The sequence below is a fragment of the Aspergillus fischeri genome, genomic scaffold, assembly GCF_000149645.3.
Source record: "Aspergillus fischeri NRRL 181 1099437636249 genomic scaffold, whole genome shotgun sequence".
Classification (NCBI taxonomy): Eukaryota; Fungi; Ascomycota; class Eurotiomycetes; order Eurotiales; family Aspergillaceae; genus Aspergillus; species Aspergillus fischeri.
In genome coordinates this window covers 3,629,087-3,649,609 of record NW_001509770.1, presented here as the reverse complement: position 1 = coordinate 3,649,609, position 20,523 = coordinate 3,629,087, and the positions used below count along the sequence as shown (strand labels likewise).

Genomic DNA, 20,523 nt, shown 5'->3' with positions numbered 1-20,523 from the left:
TTGCAATAACCACCTATTCATGTGTCCTGTCGATGTTGGCCTCTTCCGTTGCTTCATTTGATACTTCAGCCACGGCTTCTTCGTTCCCCAGTTCGTACGGTGGAGGTGCAAGCTCTCCCTCCTCGGCCCAGACCTTATGTAGCTCCTTGTCAATCTCTTCACGGCGTCGCTTCCACTCGTCGACCTTGTCCAACCGCTTGCGAAGCTCTTGGATCTCCTTCTCAACACCCAGTTTCTCCTTCTCGGTGCCAATTTTCTCAAACTCCCACTGTTCCCCTTCGGCGCCTAGACCTAGTGTGAGACTGAAGGTGTGATACTTCTTCAAGGACGCACGTGTCGAAATCGTGATAAGAGTGATACCTCTGTCCTTGGCCTGTTCATACAGCACGCCCTCGACATCGGAGGAAACTGCCGAGGTTCCTTCATCAAGGAACGCATAGCGAGGCTCGTGATAGAACAGTCTAGCCATGGCCATGCGTTGCTTTTCGCCACCGCTGAGGACGTCCTTCCACTCTTTGCGAGCATTCCAGCCACCTTCACGGGCAGGCAGGTACCCCAGACGAGCATCTTCCAAGATCTTCTGAAGTTCAGCATCTGTTCTCCCCGCCTCACGCATGTCAATCTCGGTGTGAGGGTAGATGACTTGATCTCGCAAAGTCCCCACGCTGAGATAGGGCCGCTGAGGGAGGAACATGATGCCGTCAAGCCCAAATCCTCGGGGCCGACTGACCAGGCCACGGTAGACAGGCCACAGACCCCCGACAATCCGAGCAATCGCCGATTTACCTACTCCGTTCGGGCCTGAAATAAGAAGATGCTCACCGGAATGCACGATAAAGGACAGCGATTCAATCAACTCGTCTCCGCCTCGAGGATGGAGAGCCGGAGCAACAATTGGCACTTGTTCCAGCCGCACACCGTCGAATCCGTTGTGGATGGTACCCTGTGCATCTGCCAGAGAGTACAGTTCCGCATGAGAGCCATGTGGAGGATAGTAGGCATTTGCATGGACTCGGTGAAGTGTGGAGATCAGAGTATAGACCCGTGAGGTGTAGCCGGCCAACTCCGAAATGTCCTTGATGCTGTACATCATGCGACCACCGGCATCAGCCAATGAAAGCATCAGACGCTTGTTTGTGATGAACTCCTTCATGCGGCCCCGTTCGCGACCAGTCTCTTCGTAGGCATCTGCCAGCTCCAAAGCACCGCCTGCACCTCCCCACGCGGGAAGGAAGACCGGCAAAGACGTGATTAGATATCCAAAAGCCGACCAGGCGTATTTGAGAATGACGTCCTCAAGCATGTTGTAGCGGATCTTGAGGCTATAGATGCCTTCCATCCACCGCTGCAGATCTTTGAAGCTCCGAAGGAGAAATACTCGCTCGATATCTGCGCCACCATAGAATGAGATCTCCTCGGCATTGGCAAGCAACCTGGAATGCAGACCTCGGAAGTCTCCTTCTTTTTTGCCCTCGACAGCCTTGAGTTTTCCAAAAGGCGGAGACAACTTGCGAAGTATCACTGCCGTACTGAAGTAACCGGTGAGGATGCCACTAAGAGCCAGAGGCCCTAGGGAGCAGTACAGCTGATAGTTGAAGACGAACAAATCCACTAGTGGCTTTCCCATAGAAGAGTAAAGTGCTGCAGCGGCCGAGCAGAAGAGTGTGAGATCCTGCGTGATGAACTGGTCTGCTCCTTGATCGATACCACCATCCAAGTTCAACAGTTTGTAATAGTTGTTGTCCGCGACGTAGAGATCGTGGATGTACCTCGTGAGGCGTGTCCTAAAAGCGATAGAGACTTTGGACTGCAGGAACTTGATCATGGCGTTGGTATAAGAAGCGAGAGTACCGATACCGCACCACTTTACGAGACCCCACACGAAGGCTCGCCCCTTACCCGCAACGAGGTCTCGGACAATTGCTCCGTCCAGCCTTGCGATCAGCAGCGACAAGTATGTTCTTAATAGCAGGAATACACCGTGGCCCATCAGGAGCCCCGTCTCTTTGCTACTCCACCGAGGAACCATGATACTCCACAGACTAAGAAACTGGTGTAGAAATGCCAGATTCAGTCCTGGCTTTGTTGTTGGTGGAGGGATCATCGAGCCGGATTCCTCGTCATTTCCCCGAGCTGACGCTGGTGGGTTCAGGAACAGCCTCCTGTGTGCATCGAATGTCGTAGGCTTCGTCGGATGGATCCTGACCTTGGAGGTCATCGAGTCCTTGTATGGCACATAAATCGTACGAGATCCATCCTTGCCCCTGATCCCAGAATTCCGACGCAGTAACCTTCTACCCTGCGCACGCTCCTTCACCTTTCGCTGATACCAGTTATATCCTCCATATCCACTTCCTATGATCGAGAACAGAAGTGCTAACGTTGCGATTAATCTGGAAGTCTTCGATGACTGCTTCACTCGAGTTCGGATGAGATTGACGTAATGAGTGTACAGCGCAACGAGAGGGTCTTCTCGAGATCGGAGCGTTGACTGAGCGGCCATCGTGTTTGAAATAGTGTACCACCCCCTCCTGTTGTATCGGTATCGTTCCTCGTCGGTCGGATTTCCTTTGCCCGAGCCAACACGCCTATGCCAAGGCGTCGCAGGCCATGAGGGAAAGGCGCCTACAGTTTAGACGCGCTTGGTGATGTAGTAAGAGAGACAGATTTCATTAATGTCGGAGTCAGAGACGTCAGAGAAAGAGGTTCTCTTCAACAAATCGTTCCAGTTGAATATGATGATATGGTATGGCCAGCAGTAGTCTCGATGGTTGACGCTGTTGTCAGCAGTTTGGTGCTAAGTAGGGTGGCTTCCATCTGCATGTGAAGACCTCGGGCCAAAGAATGCGGAGTGGCAGTTCCACAGCTGGCCTCACGTGCGGATCCCCCGGATTTTTTCTCTTGTTAGCTGTTGACATCATTTGGCAACTGGCATTTAGCATTTAGGTTTCTGTATAGTTTGATAGAAGCTAATTTCAGGGACAGTCGAATATCACGATCGGAGGCAAAGTTACCCAGCGATTTCTGGGAGACCCAAGGCTATTTATTAGGAGACCAATCGGGCCATCTGTATACAGCTTCGCTGAGTTCCCCAAACGTTCAGCAGACTAATCACATCCCTCAAGTTTCGAATCATCTCAAAATCTACGAGCGAGGCCATCTTCTGCAGTGGCCTATCTCTCCGCAGACTCCATCCACAGTGATCTGTTAGGACTGGACGGGCCCACTCAGTTAACGAGTCCATTCCAGACTCTAATAATAGTCAGTCGGGTGTTGCATGGAGAAGGAAGCTCCTTCTGATTCTTCCGTGCTATAGCCTAAAGCCCATCTCGGATTAATCTGTAGAAAAGCAAATGAAAGCATGGACGCATGGCGAAGTGCAGTGCGCCCAAATGGTCCCAACCACCATTACTGACAAGGGTAGGACTAAACAGAAGAACAAAGAATCGGATTTGAGGATTCGCAAAATGCCGATAAACAATCACCGAAAAATCGCTGATCAAAAAAGACCTACTCCAGTAAAAGACAAGATGACAGGATCATTCAGGTCTCTGTCGCGGACTGAGAAACTGTCCATTCCAAAGCGAGCATTTGGCGCCTGCTTATGGACTATGGAGAAGTAAGGTGGAGATGACGGGCAAGGATCTTGGGAGGAACCGTCAAATCAGACCTCAGGACATCGAGAAGATATTCTTCATGATCTCCACTATCCAAGCTGCCTTTTGCCAGTGGATGAATCAATTCAATAGTCGCCTCCAGTAGATGTCCCTGTCAGTCACACTTGATTTATCTGAGAGTCTGGGTATGTGCGTTAGTAATACTACGCGGTTTGCGACAGTAGGGGGGAAGGAAATCCTCCATGACTTGGTCATGAGAGACAAAAAGAATGCGGCACTGGGGTGAGGGGTGGCACAACAATGTGGAAATACAAATCACTACCTTAGACGCGAAGATACATAGTATGATTTAGTATCAGATAGAACTGATATTGACGACTGCGAAGCTACATAATCGTTCCAGACATTGTCGGCTATTGACCGAGTAAATTCACCAATACGTACTACCTAGAAAATCAGCCCGTTTAAGTATACCACGGTATTATTGAGGCCTTTGAAGAGGGGAATCGGTGGGTCACTTTCATGGCAGAATAAAGAACCTCGTGAGGTGGATAAAGGCCAAAAGAGACGGGGAACATCTTTGCGCGGGACTCGCCATAACAATGGCAAAAAAGCAATGAAGCATGGTAACATTTGTGTCCTACCCAATTTTTTATATGCTTCAGACATACTTCCCATTGAGCTGCGCGAGGACTGCAACCCAACTCTACCTAGCTGGTTTGCATGATGAAAATCGTGCGTAAGACGCATTACGGATTTACAGAGATAAGTTGATCCATCTTCCCGCTTGATCTGATACCAATATGATTGGCTGAGATGATATAGTGGGCAATAAATAGTAATCTGCAGCCCTGCATCAGTGCATCAGTGCATTCTCTCAAAGATCCAGAGTCCAGACCAATGCAGCTTGTATTTTCCCTTCTGTTCCTCCCCATCGCAGACTAGGCGCACGGCACCCTCTTCCCAATTTTCCCCTCTCTTGGGCTTCTCCTCGCACGTTCTCCTCTCAGTCTCTCCCCTTTCCCACCCCCCGGACAGAGGTTGGCTAGCCAGTCAAGGAGCTAAAATACAGCCATCCCCCCGAACATTCCCATTATGGGCTTCGTGTTGGGCCAATCCTACTAGTTAACATCTTTTATTTCGTGCCATTGTAATATATTATTGAGTAACATGTCCATTAAGGTCATAATTTAGCTATTAAGCGCACGAACCCACCTACTCAAGAGGAAAATCCATTGCTGCAGATCCGATAACTTGTTTTCTTCCTGGCCTGCCTGAGCAAATAGACAGCCTATCTTAGCCACTCTAAGCAAATTCCCGAAATCAGCCAACCTACAGCCGCCGCAGTCGAGTGGTACCTCTTCATTTTGCGGTCCTGTATCGCTTCTTCCCCCTAACACGACCCTGGTTTGGTGTTGCCACGTGACTTCCCCGGCTCATTCATGAGGTTGAATTTCATCCATCATCCATCGCCCTCCATCCTATCATACCATCCCACATTGAAGCTGGAGCGCATTTCTCTTTTCCTTCCTCGCCGGCTGTGTGGTTTTCTGTGACTCCACAGGGTGGATCGAGTGGTTTGGCGACTCGCAACTCTTCCTGCCACGACCTTTCTTAGTAGTGCTGCACACTAGCCTCATTTAAGGCGGTAGTCCCGACCTGGAAGCTAAGCACTTTACCTCTCCGACTACTCGATCCAGGAGGCTGTGACTTTACATCTCTCGAGCCGCGTTGTCCCCTCTCGGCGGAACCCTGGTGGTCATAAAGTGTGTGTTTCGACATAACACATCGCCGTTATATCTCCTACGCCTCTTGAATTCTGTTATTGTTGATTCCGTGAATCTCGCTCTGCTAGCCTCCAGATGCTCGGAGGGAGCTCCGAGCGAGGTTCTCCGCCCAACACATCCAGCAAGCCCACAGGAGAAGTGCCGATGCCTGCCAACGCGGGCAACACCGACTCAGGTAAGAGCAATCTGTTTGTTACTGCTGTCATATTCCATCACTGCGGATCGTCGCAGACCCATCACAAGACTTGCTAACGCTGCTCTGACCAGGTCCTGGATCGTCGCTTCAGGACAATGCCAAAGACTCAGATGCCTCTCCTCAGCCGAAACCGGTAGAGCCTACTGAGCCTGCTTCTGCACCCGTTCCGTCGACTCAGGCTCTTGGCCCGAATGCCCCGACAAATACGAACGACCCGTCCAAGCAGCAACATTTGCTGGTCCCAAGTCAATCGCGTTCATCGTCCAAGGCGGATGGTCAATCGACGTTAGACAATAGACAGGATGCCGCGCATGATGATTCGGAAAACACGCTACGAGGTTCGAGAAGAAGCATCTTGAAGGGGCGGAGGGACAGAAGTAGAGGGAGTAGCAAGAGATCTTGGCGACCATCTCAGGGGCCAACTGGTATCGGTGAGCAAAAGACAGCGACTAATTCTGAGGCGCGGGACAACCCCAGACCAGATACCAAGCCCAAGGTTACGCTCAGGCTGTTTGCCTTTCTAAGTTGCTGCTCGTCATCTGGTGTTGACCCGGACGACTCTGCGATTCCGCCGAAGAAGACTGCCAGGCGACCTTCGGTCCCTGCGACCCAGCCTACACCGGAGAAAGCTGATCTCAATGCCAATCATTCGAACCGGACGGAATCTGAAGAAGCAAAGCTCTTTGGAGAAGAGAAGCCGAACTTGACTGTAACTTCACATCAACCTTCCAGGGAGGAGGATAAACCTGCCAGTACCTCCGAGGAAGGCGCTCAGCTCGATGCCAACCTGTCCTCTTCTGATAAAGTCGAGTCCAGCCATGAACCAGCTTCACAGTATGGCCAAGTTGATATTACTCGCAGTGACGCCCCTCAGAATGCTCAAATCCCAGTCATAGTCGCAACTGAGACAGAGAAGGCCAACGATCTCGCGATCAAACCGGAGGAGCCTATGGGGTCACTGCCACTGCCCGTTATTGAGGACAGCTCAGCCTCTACCGAAGCGCAACCAACTTCGTCTGCAGTCGAGTACAACGATGTAAAGTCATCGCACGAAGAAGAAACTACTCTGCCAGCCGAGATTCCTCCCCCTCCCCCTCCGCAAGTTCCTATGGGAAAACAAATACAGATCGCGACTCCCGAGAGACCCCAGCAATGGCTTCTACCCCCTCCCTTGCCACATTTGCGGAACCGGAAATGCCTGGTTCTCGACTTGGATGAAACGCTGGTCCACAGTAGCTTCAAGGTAATTCGCCAGCCTCTAAGCCCTTTCGTGTAATGAGCTACATGTTTCTGACATACCACCGCAGGTTCTCGAGCGTGCCGATTTCACAATCCCTGTGGAGATCGAAGGGCAGTACCACAACATCTACGTGATCAAACGACCTGGGGTCGATCAATTCATGAAGCGTGTTGGAGAATTGTACGAGGTGGTTGTCTTCACTGCCTCTGTTTCTAAGGTGAGTTTGCCCATCCCAATACCATTCCAATGGACGATTTCTGATTTGGACGAAAGTACGGCGATCCTCTACTCGATCAACTTGACATCCACAATGTTGTTCACCACAGGCTCTTCAGAGACAGTTGCTACAACCATCAAGGTAATTATGTCAAGGTCAGTAGCCTCCTTCTGCAGCGAAGATCACGATGAGAGCAAGCCATTGATATCTCTACTATAGGACCTCTCACAGGTTGGCCGTGACCTTCGAGAGACGATTATCATCGACAATTCTCCAACTTCATACATTTTCCACCCTCAACACGCGATACCCATCAGCAGCTGGTTCTCTGACGCCCACGATAACGAGCTTCTCGACTTGATTCCTGTCCTCGAAGACCTTGCCGGCGCACAAGTAAAAGACGTCAGTCTGGTCCTCGACGTTGCGATGTAATCTCTGTAACTTTATCTGTTCCCGGCATTTCCCCCATCGAGCTACACTCTCGATCTTTTATGTGGTTGCAAAAGAACGGCTCCCCAGAACCAATCTCAACTGTTCGTGACATGCGGAGACGCGTCTTCGTCGTTCAAAGCACTACCAAGATCAGGAGGTGAAAAGTGCAAGCATCTTTTATCAGAATCTGCGAGGGTCACAGCTTATGTTTGAATCTACCATAATCGCTTCTTCTGACGTTTTGCCCCTACCCCTTCTATTCTCCCTTCCTGTGGCCCATATAGACGTGTGGGACCAGCATTTTTTGGTTTCGCCTGTCTGTGATTTTCTAGACTGAGTCTTACCTATTCAACACCCATCCTGTTTCTTTGTTCCAGCATCCTCTCCGATCACGTCTCCTTTCTGCACTCCAAGCGAGCACATACCATATTCCCCCATCCCAGTTTCGTTCCCCTTCTCCACTGCTCTTTTTCATTGATCTGTTGCCGTGTGAGATTCTCTTGCATTAAGCGGGCGTCTATCTTGGCTTGTAGCCAAAGACTAGGTCTCATATACACGCTGCTCTGTCATCAACATTCCCTCTGCCTCAAATTCCTGTGCTTCATTCCCACCATCAACGTCCCTCCAGCGCATGTCGCTGTCCAGTCCGTCGATACCTTTCTTTGTGTTTTGTGATTACCCCCTTCAACGCCAGCGTCCTCTTGTCATTCTTCAGCCCTGATTCGTTTCTTGGAACTCTGCCTAAGGAGCGACATCTCCATAAAGGTCCCAGTGTGCAGGTCACTGTCCCTGGTATTTCGCAAAGCATACCGTTGATTCTACACTTGGCGCAGATTGTGACCTTTTAATGTATATGTACCTCTTGGCTCCGGCGCATGTGCTGTATATAAAAGCTCTTCCCCGAATACAGCTTGAATCATGTCCCGATGACGATACCCTAAAGAAGAGATAGGGAAAGTAATTGCGAATCTCATTTTTCAGGATTAGTTGATTACATCTAATTCTTCTAATAGCAATGGACATGATGCGGGCGAATTGTCCCTTGCTCATTCTAACACAAGGCGGATGGGGAAATACCGCCCAGTGACGACTAGCGGAGAATGATCATCATCACCTGCACGCCACGACGATAGTACCAAAGATTTTCATGTTCAAGATACAGAGCTTCTTTCATTTTAATGTGACTTCAGCCATCTCGATACCCAAATAACTGCGCCCTACGAATTTCTTCTAGACTCTCTATAAACGTGATCATCTACCCGGTTCTGCCCCTCTTACGTAGAAGAGCTCCCCGCACTCCGTTACGCGTTCCTCGGAGCCATCAATCAAAAAATTTCTCCGTCTAAGCTTCACAACACTTTGCAACGATGAAAGATAGTAAAGGCTGGGATGGGAAACTGAGAGTCGAGCCTAAGGCCACGATCACAAATCCAGAGGCCGTGGAGGATCCAAATTACTCGGATTCTGATGCGCCGCCGGTTGAGGAGATTGAGGCTGATGAGGGTAGGTCAATTTCCTTGTCATGACGCACCGGAGTATTGGCTGCAACTATGTTGCGGACTGATGTTTGACTGTCGGCGCATTTCGGGCGAATATCGAGTGGCTAATTGATTTGTTGCAGATCTGCTCGAGGGTGAGGATCCAGAGACGCAAGTATGTTTCGTCTACGACAGGGCCCTTTTTGGGAACTCAGGGCTCATGATATCCTAGGAAATCGACCTCGTACATTGTCGCATCACTTCAATCCCAGCTTTGCGACTAGGACGATTCCCCAAGCTCCAGGTGTGTTGACCCGCAGCAGCTCATGCGGCTTACGAGGCTAACCGTATGATGCACGTAGAGAATATGCCTCCGACAGAACCAGATTACTCGCATCGACTTCCCATCCGAAATCGCGCCTACGCTGCTCGAAGTCGACCTCTACGATAACCTTATTTCGCACATCAAGGGTCTCGATGAGTTCCGGGATCTGACGAGTCTAGATCTGAGTTTCAACAAGATCAAGCACATCAAGAATATCTCGCATTTGGTCAATCTGACAGATCTTTATTTTGTTCAGAACAGGATATCCAAGATTGAGGGGTTGGAGGGCTTGACGAAGTTGCGGAATCTAGAGCTGGGAGCGAACAGGATTAGGGTGCGTGAATTTCAGGACTGACTTGAAGAAGGACTGGGCTGAATGGAGCAGGAAATCGAGAATCTTGACACTCTAACCTCGTTGGAGGAGCTCTGGCTTGGAAAGAACAAGATCACCGAAATGAAGGTTTGTCTCTTACTTTGCCGTATTTCCGACCAGGCTAACTGAACCCAGAACCTCGACGCCCTCTCGAACCTCCGCATCATCTCCATCCAGTCGAATCGACTCACCAGCATTACTGGCCTCTCCTCGCTCAAGAACCTTGAAGAACTCTACCTATCTCACAACGCCATCACCGACCTCAGTGGACTCGAGTCCAATACCTCGTTGCGCGTCCTGGATTTCTCCAACAATCAAGTTTCGAAGCTGGAACACATCTCCCATCTGAAGAACCTGGAGGAGCTGTGGGCATCCAACAACGAACTCTCGAGCTTCGAGGAGGTGGAGCGCGAGTTGAAGGATAAAGAGAAGCTGCAGACAGTATATTTTGAAGGGAACCCATTGCAGACTAAGGGGCCGGCGGTGTATCGAAACAAGGTGCGGTTGGCGCTGCCGCAAATTATGCAGATTGATGCGAGTAAGTTCACGTTCTTGGCTGTTCGGGCTCTCGGATGGGTTGCTGACGATTTCTAGCCTTTGTCCGGGTCGGGTGATGTTGTATGGAAGGTATACATTGATAATGATTATGATAACAATGCATTTGTGGGCGGGATTGCCCGAATCCCTTTCATCTAGACTACGGAACTATAGGACTGCTATATGTAGGAATAATGTATGACACATTCATGGTCAACGCCATATGGTTGACTCTGCCAACGTATTCATAGGCGTTGCAAAAGCTGTCTTGCAACTTGCTGTATGGGCTCATGCGGACGTACTGTATGTCCTCGCCAGCAATATCTGGCCCTGAACGTGGTATACACGTTCTGGTCGTCTCAGTGACTGCCAACCGACTCGCTCCTGGAGTCGGCGCAACGGCAACACGGTGATGCGGTGAAGTCTCTGCATGCTTCTTTGACCATGTCGAGACCAAAAGTCGATACGAAGCTGTGCTCGCACATCCACTCATCTCTCCCCCAATCTATCCACTCCAGCCTCCGCCCGATTCCCACTCCTGTCTTCCTCCTTCACATTCCCCTCCTTCCCCTCCTCTAGAATATTCTCCCCAAGCCCCTCCCGATACAACCTCATCAACGACGTAGCCCCCAACCGCTTATTCTCCTTCATCATCTGCCTCTTCACGCGGAACGGCTCATGCCTTTTCCGACTCATCGTTTCGTCCGCCAGTTCCTTCAGCGGGATCCCCGTCTTCACAAGATCCCGGTACTGGTACGTCGAGTCGTAGACGCGGAAGGTCCCGTGGAAGGGGTTCCGCTGCAGCGCGGACTCGTGGTTATGCCGGGAGGGCAGGATCTCGCATTTCAGGAAGTCTGGTTTGGATCTCGAGTCTGGTCTTCCGGTTCTTGATGCTGACGGCTCAAACTGAGAGTCGTGGTTATGGGTGTGGGTGTGGTCAGGGTCGGTGTTGGGGAGGCGGATGGTTAGCGGGGAGGAGGAGAGGGCTTGCTTTGCGGCGTCGGGAGAGTCGAAGATGGCGAGGATAGGGCGCGTGGGCGCTTTGGAGGTGTTGGTTGTGTCGTACTATTTTGCTCGTTGTCAGATTGGAGAACGAAGTTGGGGGTGGAAGAGGACGTACCTTCAGGTTTCGGAATGTGACGACTTCGCCGAATTTTTGTAGAGCGCTGAGGATTAGTTTGCTCTCGGCGAGGGAAACGGGGGCGGGGTTTGCGACGATGTGGATTGACTGCGAGGCGAGGCGCCCGGCAGGAGGGGGCATTGTGTTTAGGAAGTTGATGCTGCAGTATGCATTGATCTAGAAGTCGAACTGGTGATGGTGAGGCCGATGATGCTGTCTCGGGGCCCTCGGCGTGTTGTCGCTCCGATAGCCGATCTTCCTACAGAGTATCAAGTCCGCAATCTGCAGCCTTCCACTATTCCCCTGGCTAGAATATGATGCTACTGGTTCATTGAGTATAGTTTCATGCGATCTATTCACGAATGCATGCGTCGAGGTCATAACTATATACTGGAAAAACTATGGTATTTTACTTTAAGCGTAGGACGTCAATCATCATCCACCAACGGACCGAGCAGTTATTCCCGCCTGCATTGCCGCGGTACCACTCAGACCACCGGAATCTATCCGTCGTTTAGAAGATGGGAGCATAGAAGCCGTACTAGAAGAGAAAACGAATTAGTCATCTGGAATAGGATCAAGCCGGCTAGGCTGAACTTACAGCAAGAGGGTCATTGAATCTGAGGTTCCGGTTCAAGGAGCTGATGACCTCAATCTCGCTGGTCTCAAGATCCCAGCCGGTGACATCAAGGTTCTGAGCCAGACGAGTGGGGTCGTTGCTCTTGGGGATGACGGCAATGTTGCGCTGCGTAGCCCAGCGCAGCAGGACCTGAGCAGGGGTCTTGCCGTGCTTCTGAGCGATACCCTTGATAACGTCGTGGTCGAACAGCTTGGGAGTCTCGTGAGCATCCTTCAGGTCCAGCTCGACGAAGCTCAGAGGACCGAACGAGGAGTACGCAGTCACGGCAATACCCTCCTTCTGGGCATAGGTGACCAGGCGCTCCTGGGTGAGGTAAGGGTGGTGCTCGATCTGGAGGGTGGCAGGGCGGATACGAGCATAGCGCAGCAGATCCATCAGCAACTGAGCGCTGAAGTTGCTGACACCGATGCTGCGGGCCAGCTTCTTGTCGACCAGCGATTCCATGGCGGTCCAGGTCTCCTGAATGGAGGCGTTGCTGAACTCCAGCTTGTTGTTCTCGGACAACCACCCGGGAGGGTACCGGACAGCAGGATCGACATACTTGAGCGCAATGGGGAAGTGGACAATGAACAGGTCGAAGTAGTCAAGGCCCCAGTCGGCCAGCTGCTTGCGGCAGATGGGCTCGACGCGGTCACCGTCGTGGAAGCTGTTCCAGAGCTTGGACACAATGAAGAGGTCTTCACGCTTCACAATGCCTTCCTGAATGGCACGGGCAACACCCTTGCCAGCCTCGACCTCGTTGCCGTAATCTGCAACGGTCAGGACTCTGTCGCTCTGCCTTTTCGTTGGAGATGGAGAACATGAGGGGTTACTCACCGCAGGCGCCGTCGAAGAGACGGTAACCAGCCTTGATGGCATGGTAGATCTGGTCGGCGCAAGTCTCGTTGTTGACCTTCCAGAGGCCAAAGCCCACGAGGGGCATGTCATAACCGCTGTTGAGCTTGGTGGATGGGGTAGTCATTTTGAATACAGTGAATTCAGTGGATTTGAATCTATTTTGACCCTGTGACGGATAAGGAAACTCTCAGAAGAAGCTCTTACAGGCACTCGATAGCAGGAAGACGCAGGACTTACAGGAAAGAAGAGCGGCAGCTGGCGGATATTATTCTTCTCAAAAACAATCAGTAATAGGAGGGGGAGGGGCAGCACATAAAAGGCACGCGCGCATCATGGTCAATAATCATCTCCAAATTTATCTGGTCCGGACCACCTGCAGCCCCATACCAACCCCATCTGGAATAAACCCGGCAGGGGGAATTGCACTGGAAAAGCCAATGAGCCATCGACAAAGCAGGAGGTTGAGGCTAAAGTGCGTGGGCAAGTGGGATGGTTAATACCGGCTAAATGCCTTGTTTCTGCCGCCGGCTGAATTCCACCAAAAAAATATTTCTCCAGGAGATACGGAAAGGGGCCAAGTTACCACGTATATCCCATCGGAACGATTTTGGCTAGATAGTCTGAAGTGTCCATAATCTATCAGCGGTTCGTTGAGTCCAGAAAATCCACCTGTAGTATTCCGGCAAAAAGTGATGGCCGATATCGAAGGATTCCCCCGCAATCCATCTCCATACTCGAAGGATTGACATCAGACGTAGAAGCAAAGGGACATGGTACCATTATCATTATTACTAGAAAGATTATAATACATCGAAGGACTTGGAGGATAATAAAAGAGAGAATGAAAAAACATATTAGGTACTCCGAAAAGTGAACACCAACCCCTGGAGAAAATGACCCAAGCCCAACAGCAATGCTGCGCTAAGATCTCAATATAAAAGACACCGAAGTAGAGGAAGAGATGAAAGAGAAGAAACAAAAATGGTATCTGAACACACTTTTGGCAATATGATTACCATTAAGAATAGAAAGAGTTTCCAATGGATATTGTTTAGTCCTTCATTGGACCGCCTCAGCTGCATTGGTATCTGCATAGGCGGCACTGGCATGATCGGGTCCTGCCCCATTCATGCCAGGATCGTCGGGCATGCTGCCCACGATCTTGTCCATCAGGTCATCCGGTCCCATCAAGCCCTCGAAGCCGTTGGGTGGGTGCGACTCGCGGGATGCCGGCGTCTGATGGTCGTGGTGATGGTACGGAAGGTGCGTGTAGTTGTTGGAGCCAACGTCGCTTGGAATGGTCGTGGACGGAATCGGAGGGCCCCATGCGCTCTGGCTATGTCCGATTTCGTCCATTGACTGCGACCCAGGACCAAAGATATTGTTCAAAACATTGCTACTGTCGTGAACGCTAACGCCGTGTTGCTGAGAGGGCACATAGTGGTTGTCGTGGCTCAAGGTGTACCCTGCAAGGTTATGGTGCGACAGGGACATGTCATGAACATTGAGCATCACAGGTCCGCCGCTGGAGACATTGAGACTGGATGGCTGACTGGTCTCCTGTGGCGGCATGCCCGAGAAGGAATCCAGGATGGAAGTGACAGGAGTTCTATCTTGTAGTCCATCTTCGGCTTTGCTGACTGAGTTCAGAAAATCAAAGGAGCCTGTCGGATGATACATATTGGACATGTTCTCATGCGGTGGCGGGTACAAAGGCCAATGCGGTTGAGAAGTCCCGTTGTGATGCAACATGTCGTGACCTTGAGGCGTGTGATACACGTTCGTGGGCTGTGGTTTCAGCAAAATCGAATCGAGAGACAATGGGGGCAGGTCAATCCCCGTGGCCGGCTTGGGACTATTCATTATCGTTCGGTCGGGTGGAGGAATCAGCTTCCTCCAGGTTGTCAGCCCAACCTCGTCAGGTCGAGTCTGGCGGAACTTCCACAGTAAGATTGCCATCCTCTTACTGCCGTCGCCCGGATGGCCAGAGCCCTGATGAGAGACTCGCCGCGAGTTTTGAGAGATCGCTCGAATCTCTTGGACTGCGGACAGAGAGCGGAAGAACTGCCGGATATGGTCATCTGCATTCTGGTGCCGTCCTGATTTTTCGGCCATCTGCTTGTCCTGCGTGAGTTCTGTGAATAGTTTCGCCCACCACGACGACTCAAATGGGGGTTTCACTTTAGTGGACAGTGGTCTGGCAAGGTTATGATCGGCCTTGGACAACCGATGGCCATCTTCATAGATGTATGTGCTACATGTCCAGTTGTCCATTTGACTGAGGACCGTGGCATCAGTCATGCCAGGAGGTGCAAAGTCTATATCCAACTGAATCCCCAGCTTGGAACCTGGCGGGGGGAAATCATTCATCAGCTTCAGGCTTGCTTCGAGCAGAATGATCTCGCAGTCCAAGGGGCCGTCCAGCTCCTCCATCACGGAGTTCAAATGAGGGAAAGTAGTTCGCCAGTCCCTGACATTCTCCAGCGGCATAGGGGGAGCGACAGGGTGGTATTGGTCTCCTTGAAGGCATGTGTACACATGGAAGGCTTTGTCGACCTGGTTCGCCTGCTGAGGCGCGCTCACCCACATGTCAAAATTGAAGCCATGGATCGTATCGGTACTCCGTTCATGCATGTTCGAGCCCAGGGTGTAATGGGGCGGAGGAAGCTCCCCAACATAAGGCTGCACTGGCCTCAGATGATCATGGTATGCCGCGTGCATGTGCCCACCATAGTGACTGGGCAGAGGATGGTCCAGCGAAGTTCTCCATTTAGGACCAACTGACTGATGTTGATTGCTTGAGCGGTCTGCCGGTTGCTCTCGGACGAGTCTCTCCCCTAAACATTGTCATGTTAATGTAACTCGTCGAATGGCAGAATGAGGATTCACTTCGGGCAAGTGGCCTTACAATCGGGGTCGCCCTTGAGAAAGGAGTCAAGAACCTGCAAGTGACTTGAAACTTGCTTTCTTGTCCTCTTCTTGCCGGTCATCTTGTAGATATACTCTGCAATGAGTTCGTTTCGGCCATACGACTTTCCTCGTTCAGACCACTTTCTTCTACCCATGGGTGGGTTTGCCTCCAGCGCTAAACAGTGTTACCACATACAGCACAAATCAATGTCAATAGCAGATCTTCAGTTACCTTGCTGAAAAGCGTCCTCGAGCTCATCTGACCAGACCGGTTCCCCGTCCTTGCCAGTGTCCCGCCGAGGCCGCGCCCGATACTCCAAATACTTTTGAGATTTGAGGTAGCTTCTTCCCCTACGAGCGCCAACATGATTCGGACCGAGTGACTGAACACGTCGAAGCTTTTTCGCTTGAACTCGAGCGTTTAGGATGTGGTGAGGATGCAGACTGGTAGCAGTCGGCATGGGATGAGGATGCACAGGGGCATGGGAATATTTATAGGCCAGATGCTGTAGATGGTCATCACGACCACTCACCCCACCGTGAAGGATAGCGTCTGAGTAGGACTGTACATTGCCCGAGGTGTTCTGGAGAGCTCGATCCGTATGGTGTCCGATGTTCTCCAGACTTGACTGATGCTGAGGCGCAATACACTCGGGCTGCCAGTCAGTAGCCATCGGGGGTGGACACCAACAAAGGGCTCTTGGGAAAGAATGACAGATTCCAAAGAGAAGGGTGTGATGAAGCCCGCGAAATGCTTACTGCCTGGCTAAGAACGCAGCAGTCACCAAGCAGCGATCAAGAACGCAGATGATGGGAAGAGAATGTAAGAACCTGGGAAAGAGAATGTGGGTGCGAACAACAAGATGTTTATAGGGAACCATTTTCCCTTGACGTCGGGAGGGTTATCAAAGCCCTAGTATCTACATTTCTCGACCGTGCTGCTTGTTTGGCAGTAGCCATTCGAGAGCACCCTCGGTCGTCCAAGGCGGCCTTTTGCCCTGCACTTCACGCGTCCAAACAAGGTGACGAGGAGAGCAAGGCAGCGGCCGCCTTGCTGCAACAAATCAGGAGTGAGGAAGAAGCATGAGTTGGAGGAGGGAAAAATAAGGGGACGCAAGGGGCGATCACAGAGGGCACGATCCAGTGAGCACCTGCTCGGGGATTTTGATGCTGCGCACATTCAAAACTGGCGCTCGCTATTCAAGCAGGTACAAATGAGCCAGGTCCAGTTGAGAGGTGGCAAAGTGAAGAATGCAAGACGTTGGACAACATAACTGAGGAATGTCGAAGCTCTTTACTAAAAGGACATGAGGAATGTAGGTCAGAACGCAGGGCAGACAGCTCTCCTCCGATTCGGCCGTGCAGGTATTCCAAGGATAAAGGAAGCTAAGCGTATATACAAGAGGGGAAAATCCAGGATGGACGTGACTCGCGATATCCAGGTAAGTGGGATGGAAAGAAGAGGCTCAATTAAGATGCACGAGGTGCTCGATACGCTCTGCAGGACGCGTATGTACGTACTGACGGCTACAGGAACGTGTCGGCCGGGCCTGCTTGCTTCCGTGCCTCGACTTCCGCTCAAGCAAGGGATGATATCAAAGAAGTAGTCGTCGTTGCAGTAATGGTCCCTATACACAGGGAGAAGGGCTTTTAGGTCTCCTCGTCCTCCTGTGCCCCTACAGTGAACTTTTTGCGCCCGGTTCCTGTGAGCTTTTGCAGTTTGACCCTGTCCAGCTGCTCCCCTACTTTCTTCTCGATCTGCTCGATCTCTTGTTCTGGATCGACGGCCTCCTCGTTTGCGAATTCCAATACCAATCTTCTACCCAGGAGATGCGTATTCTTGAGCGCGTCCATGGCATTTTCCGCTTCGCGAGCGCTTACGAAGTCAGCAAAACCGAAACCACGAGCGGACCGGTCAAACTTCTTAGGAACCCGCACAGAGCGTAGCTGCCCATAGGCTCCAAAGAGCGACCTGACATCTTTCTTTGTTGCTTGGAATGGTAAGTTCTTGATGATGATTTTCGTGCGACGCGCCGCTATTTTCTTTGCTGTATCCTCACGTCTTCTCTCCTCGGCAGCATCCATGGCCTTGTTAGACGCCCTTACTACCAACTCATGTTGATCGAGCTTGTAGCCATTCATTGCAGCAAGAGCAGCCTGTGCCTGAGCTTTCGTCCTGAAGTCGACAAAGCCAAAGCCCATGCTAAGTGTCTGTCCAGGTCGTTTAGGATCAGGCTTGGTTTTAATCCTAGCTGAAACGAAGCCGTCCAGTGGCTTAAACACCTCCGTGAACTTTTCATTGGTCGTGGAAAAGTTAAGGTTCTTTACGAAGAGGGTCGATGTGACCACAGGTTCGTCCCCATCTTCAGCTGCGAAAGTGTCGGCTGTCGAGAAGCCTTGAGACACAGCCTTGGTCTCGAGGACAGAAGTCTGCGGCGCACTTGTCGCGTCGAAGAGATTCGCAGGCGCTTTTTCTAAAAAGAGGATAGAGTCTCCCACTTTGCGGTATGCAAGGCCTTTGAAAGCTTTCTGCGCTTCGTCTGGCCTAGCAAATTCAACAATCGCTATTGTACCACTTGGGGGCATTAGTAGTCTTGTAATCTGGCCATATGGCTCGAACAACTTTCTCAAGTCGTCAACCTTGACACCATACGAGAAGTTCTTTACTAAGATGGCAGTATTGCCTCGCTCCCGCTGCTTGAAGGCGTCGAGATTGACACCGTTCGCTGTGAAGTAGGCTTTGGTTTCCTGAATGACATGCGTCTCAGCATGCGCTTGCTTCACGGCGGCATCTGCCGAGGTGGGATCCAAAAGATCAGCTTTGGAGACACCAAGTCGCTCGGCCACCGAGGACATGACTGCATCAGTCTACAAATATCGTGTTAGCCGGCTCATAGATATAGCGACTACATGAATTTATACTCACATTCATGTATAATGAATTCCAGCTGAATGCGGACGAAGAAGCCTCCAGCTTTCGCTTGATCTGCTTTTGTTTCTTGAGGGGCAATTTAGACAGTTCATGTTCGTCGATTTTGTAAGTCTTCTTCGCAGCAGCTGGCAAGATGTGCATTAAGCGGCCTTGGAAGTGCTTCCCATCCAACTCTTTATAGGCCTGGACGGCCGCATCAGGCTCGATGTACTGAACGTAGGCGAATCCCTTGCTTGTGGTAGACCGAGTGTCAAAGGCAACGTGAATCTGCAACCATTAGCGAGAGTTCGTTAAGGTTTCTCTTTTGTGTGTCAAAGAAGTAGAATATGTTCAGTCGAGGTTGCTCTTCAGATATCCAAGAAGCATCTACTAAAATCTCTTGTCCTGTTCGCATCATGTGCTTTTGCATCAGATGTCCCTATCAGGAAGATCATCATTCGAGCAACTCTCTACCGGGAGGAGGCGGTGGAGGGCAGTGATAAATCAAAGGGATAATACGAACCTCTTCAACTTTGCCAAACTTGGAAAATACGGGCTCCAAATCTGATTCACTGGCGTCATATGGTAGATTTCGAACAAATAACCGCGAGGAAAGACGTATATGTTCAATATTCGCGTCAACCTCTTCTTCCTCGGTCGATGACTCGACAGCAGCCTTGCCATCATCGGAGTGTTGAACGCCGGCTTTCGAGACAGTCGCTGGCTGCGGCGACGGATCGGGTTTTCGCTGGGCTGTAGAGTCGAATTCAGCCTGCTCGTCCTCGTCAAGTAGACCTAGAAGACGACTCGTCTTCGAACGAAGCCAATCGGCATCCGACACTGGCTCTGCCTCTTTTTGCGTGTGGTATATAGCTTCACCCTGATCATCTGCATTCGCTCTCTCATGCTCTTCCTCGGTCTTGTCCAAGACCATTGGTTCATGTTCTCGACCATGGGCCACCTTTGGTACATCATCCACTCTTGCTTTCTTCCGCTGCTTGTGAGAATGCTCCTCGACTTGTTCAGTCGTATCATCGCGCTGTTCTTCCCGCCGTTCACTTGTCGCTGGCTGGTTTTGAACTGTGTTGAGAAAGTCTTCACCATTGGCCCACGTCTTAGTATTCGAGGGACGCTCTATTACGGAAAGATACTCTTGTAATTGGGGATCCTGCTGGGTGTTATCCCCGTCCCGTTTACGTTTGAGTGCGTTTCCTGCGGTTGAGTCATTTGAGGCTGATTCTTTCTTGTGCTTCTCTGCCTTTTTCACAGGCTCAGAGTCAATCTACAATAATTCTGGTCAGTCTCAAGACCAACTTTGCAGCAAGTCAGCGGGCGAAGATGAAAATGACAGCAGAACATGGGGGCCAATATCAGGATTGTTCGCAAGAAATGACATACCGGCTTAGCAATCTCTACTGAGATCTTGGACATCTTAACATATGTTTTATTGAAGTAAGAAGCCGCTTGTTGGGCTGCCTCGGGGCTTTTGAAGCCGACGAAGCCAATCCTGCGCTTGGGAAGTACATGAGCGTCTGTGATCTGGAAGCGGCTTGCAAAATGTTTCCTCAATTGATCATTTGTAAATGTCGGCGGAAGGCCAGACACGAACACTCTTGTGTTCTCCATGATTGTGTCTCGTGGGTGTAGAGTTTCCGCAGATGATCAAGTGGGAGCCCAAAAAAAAAATTTTGGTCGATGCTTCCTTATAGTGCAAAGGCGGTGAGGAAGTTGTGGGCATGGCCCGTGCACATCATCAACGCGATGGTCGTCGCATCGGCGTTTGGGCATCTAATTATGACGATGTTTATATTCTGAAGTTTTGTCCTCAATTCACATTTCATCTTTCGGACCTTAAGATAATATCTTCTCAATCTATATTTTCTGTTTCTATCTGCACCCTCTT

At 50.8% G+C, this 20,523-nt stretch overlaps 7 protein-coding genes across 7 annotated transcripts; 2 read left to right on the top strand and 5 right to left on the bottom strand.

The window, feature by feature from the left end:
• Nucleotides 1–13: 13 nt before the first annotated feature.
• On the bottom strand, nucleotides 14–2,503 carry pxa1 (putative peroxisomal ABC transporter (PXA1); the record flags this gene model as incomplete). The annotated part of the gene is made up of 1 exon (XM_001265186.1): nucleotides 14–2,503. One exon carries the CDS (start codon nucleotides 2,501–2,503, stop codon nucleotides 14–16), a length of 2,490 nt encoding a protein of 829 aa, XP_001265187.1.
• Nucleotides 2,504–5,479: 2,976 nt separating this feature from the next.
• psrA (putative general stress response phosphoprotein phosphatase Psr1/2) lies at nucleotides 5,480–7,489 on the top strand (the record flags this gene model as incomplete). Its single annotated transcript, XM_001265185.1, has 5 exons — nucleotides 5,480–5,579; nucleotides 5,672–6,843; nucleotides 6,908–7,057; nucleotides 7,114–7,212; nucleotides 7,277–7,489. The coding sequence occupies 5 exons, from the start codon at nucleotides 5,480–5,482 to the stop codon at nucleotides 7,487–7,489; spliced, it is 1,734 nt and encodes a 577-aa protein (XP_001265186.1).
• A 1,367-nt stretch (nucleotides 7,490–8,856) lies between these two features.
• Nucleotides 8,857–10,259, top strand: NFIA_019960 (putative protein phosphatase PP1 regulatory subunit Sds22; the record flags this gene model as incomplete). The annotated part of the gene is made up of 6 exons (XM_001265184.1): nucleotides 8,857–8,992; nucleotides 9,111–9,142; nucleotides 9,200–9,271; nucleotides 9,330–9,626; nucleotides 9,678–9,752; nucleotides 9,801–10,259. 6 exons carry the CDS (start codon nucleotides 8,857–8,859, stop codon nucleotides 10,257–10,259), a joined length of 1,071 nt encoding a protein of 356 aa, XP_001265185.1.
• Nucleotides 10,260–10,691: 432 nt separating this feature from the next.
• NFIA_019950 (uncharacterized protein) lies at nucleotides 10,692–11,463 on the bottom strand (the record flags this gene model as incomplete). The annotated part of the gene is made up of 2 exons (XM_001265183.1): nucleotides 10,692–11,267; nucleotides 11,323–11,463. The coding sequence occupies 2 exons, from the start codon at nucleotides 11,461–11,463 to the stop codon at nucleotides 10,692–10,694; spliced, it is 717 nt and encodes a 238-aa protein (XP_001265184.1).
• A 417-nt stretch (nucleotides 11,464–11,880) lies between these two features.
• On the bottom strand, nucleotides 11,881–12,923 carry NFIA_019940 (aldo/keto reductase; the record flags this gene model as incomplete). Its single annotated transcript, XM_001265182.1, is given in 3 exon segments — nucleotides 11,881–11,913; nucleotides 11,924–12,711; nucleotides 12,779–12,923. 3 exon segments carry the CDS (start codon nucleotides 12,921–12,923, stop codon nucleotides 11,881–11,883), a joined length of 966 nt encoding a protein of 321 aa, XP_001265183.1.
• A 935-nt stretch (nucleotides 12,924–13,858) lies between these two features.
• abaA (transcription factor AbaA) lies at nucleotides 13,859–16,383 on the bottom strand (the record flags this gene model as incomplete). Its single annotated transcript, XM_001265181.1, has 3 exons — nucleotides 13,859–15,636; nucleotides 15,708–15,884; nucleotides 15,942–16,383. 3 exons carry the CDS (start codon nucleotides 16,381–16,383, stop codon nucleotides 13,859–13,861), a joined length of 2,397 nt encoding a protein of 798 aa, XP_001265182.1.
• Nucleotides 16,384–17,359: 976 nt separating this feature from the next.
• Nucleotides 17,360–20,246, bottom strand: mrd1 (RNA-binding ribosome biosynthesis protein MRD1; the record flags this gene model as incomplete). Its single annotated transcript, XM_001265180.1, has 4 exons — nucleotides 17,360–18,577; nucleotides 18,636–18,908; nucleotides 19,144–19,902; nucleotides 20,019–20,246. The coding sequence occupies 4 exons, from the start codon at nucleotides 20,244–20,246 to the stop codon at nucleotides 17,360–17,362; spliced, it is 2,478 nt and encodes an 825-aa protein (XP_001265181.1).
• Nucleotides 20,247–20,523: the final 277 nt, after the last annotated feature.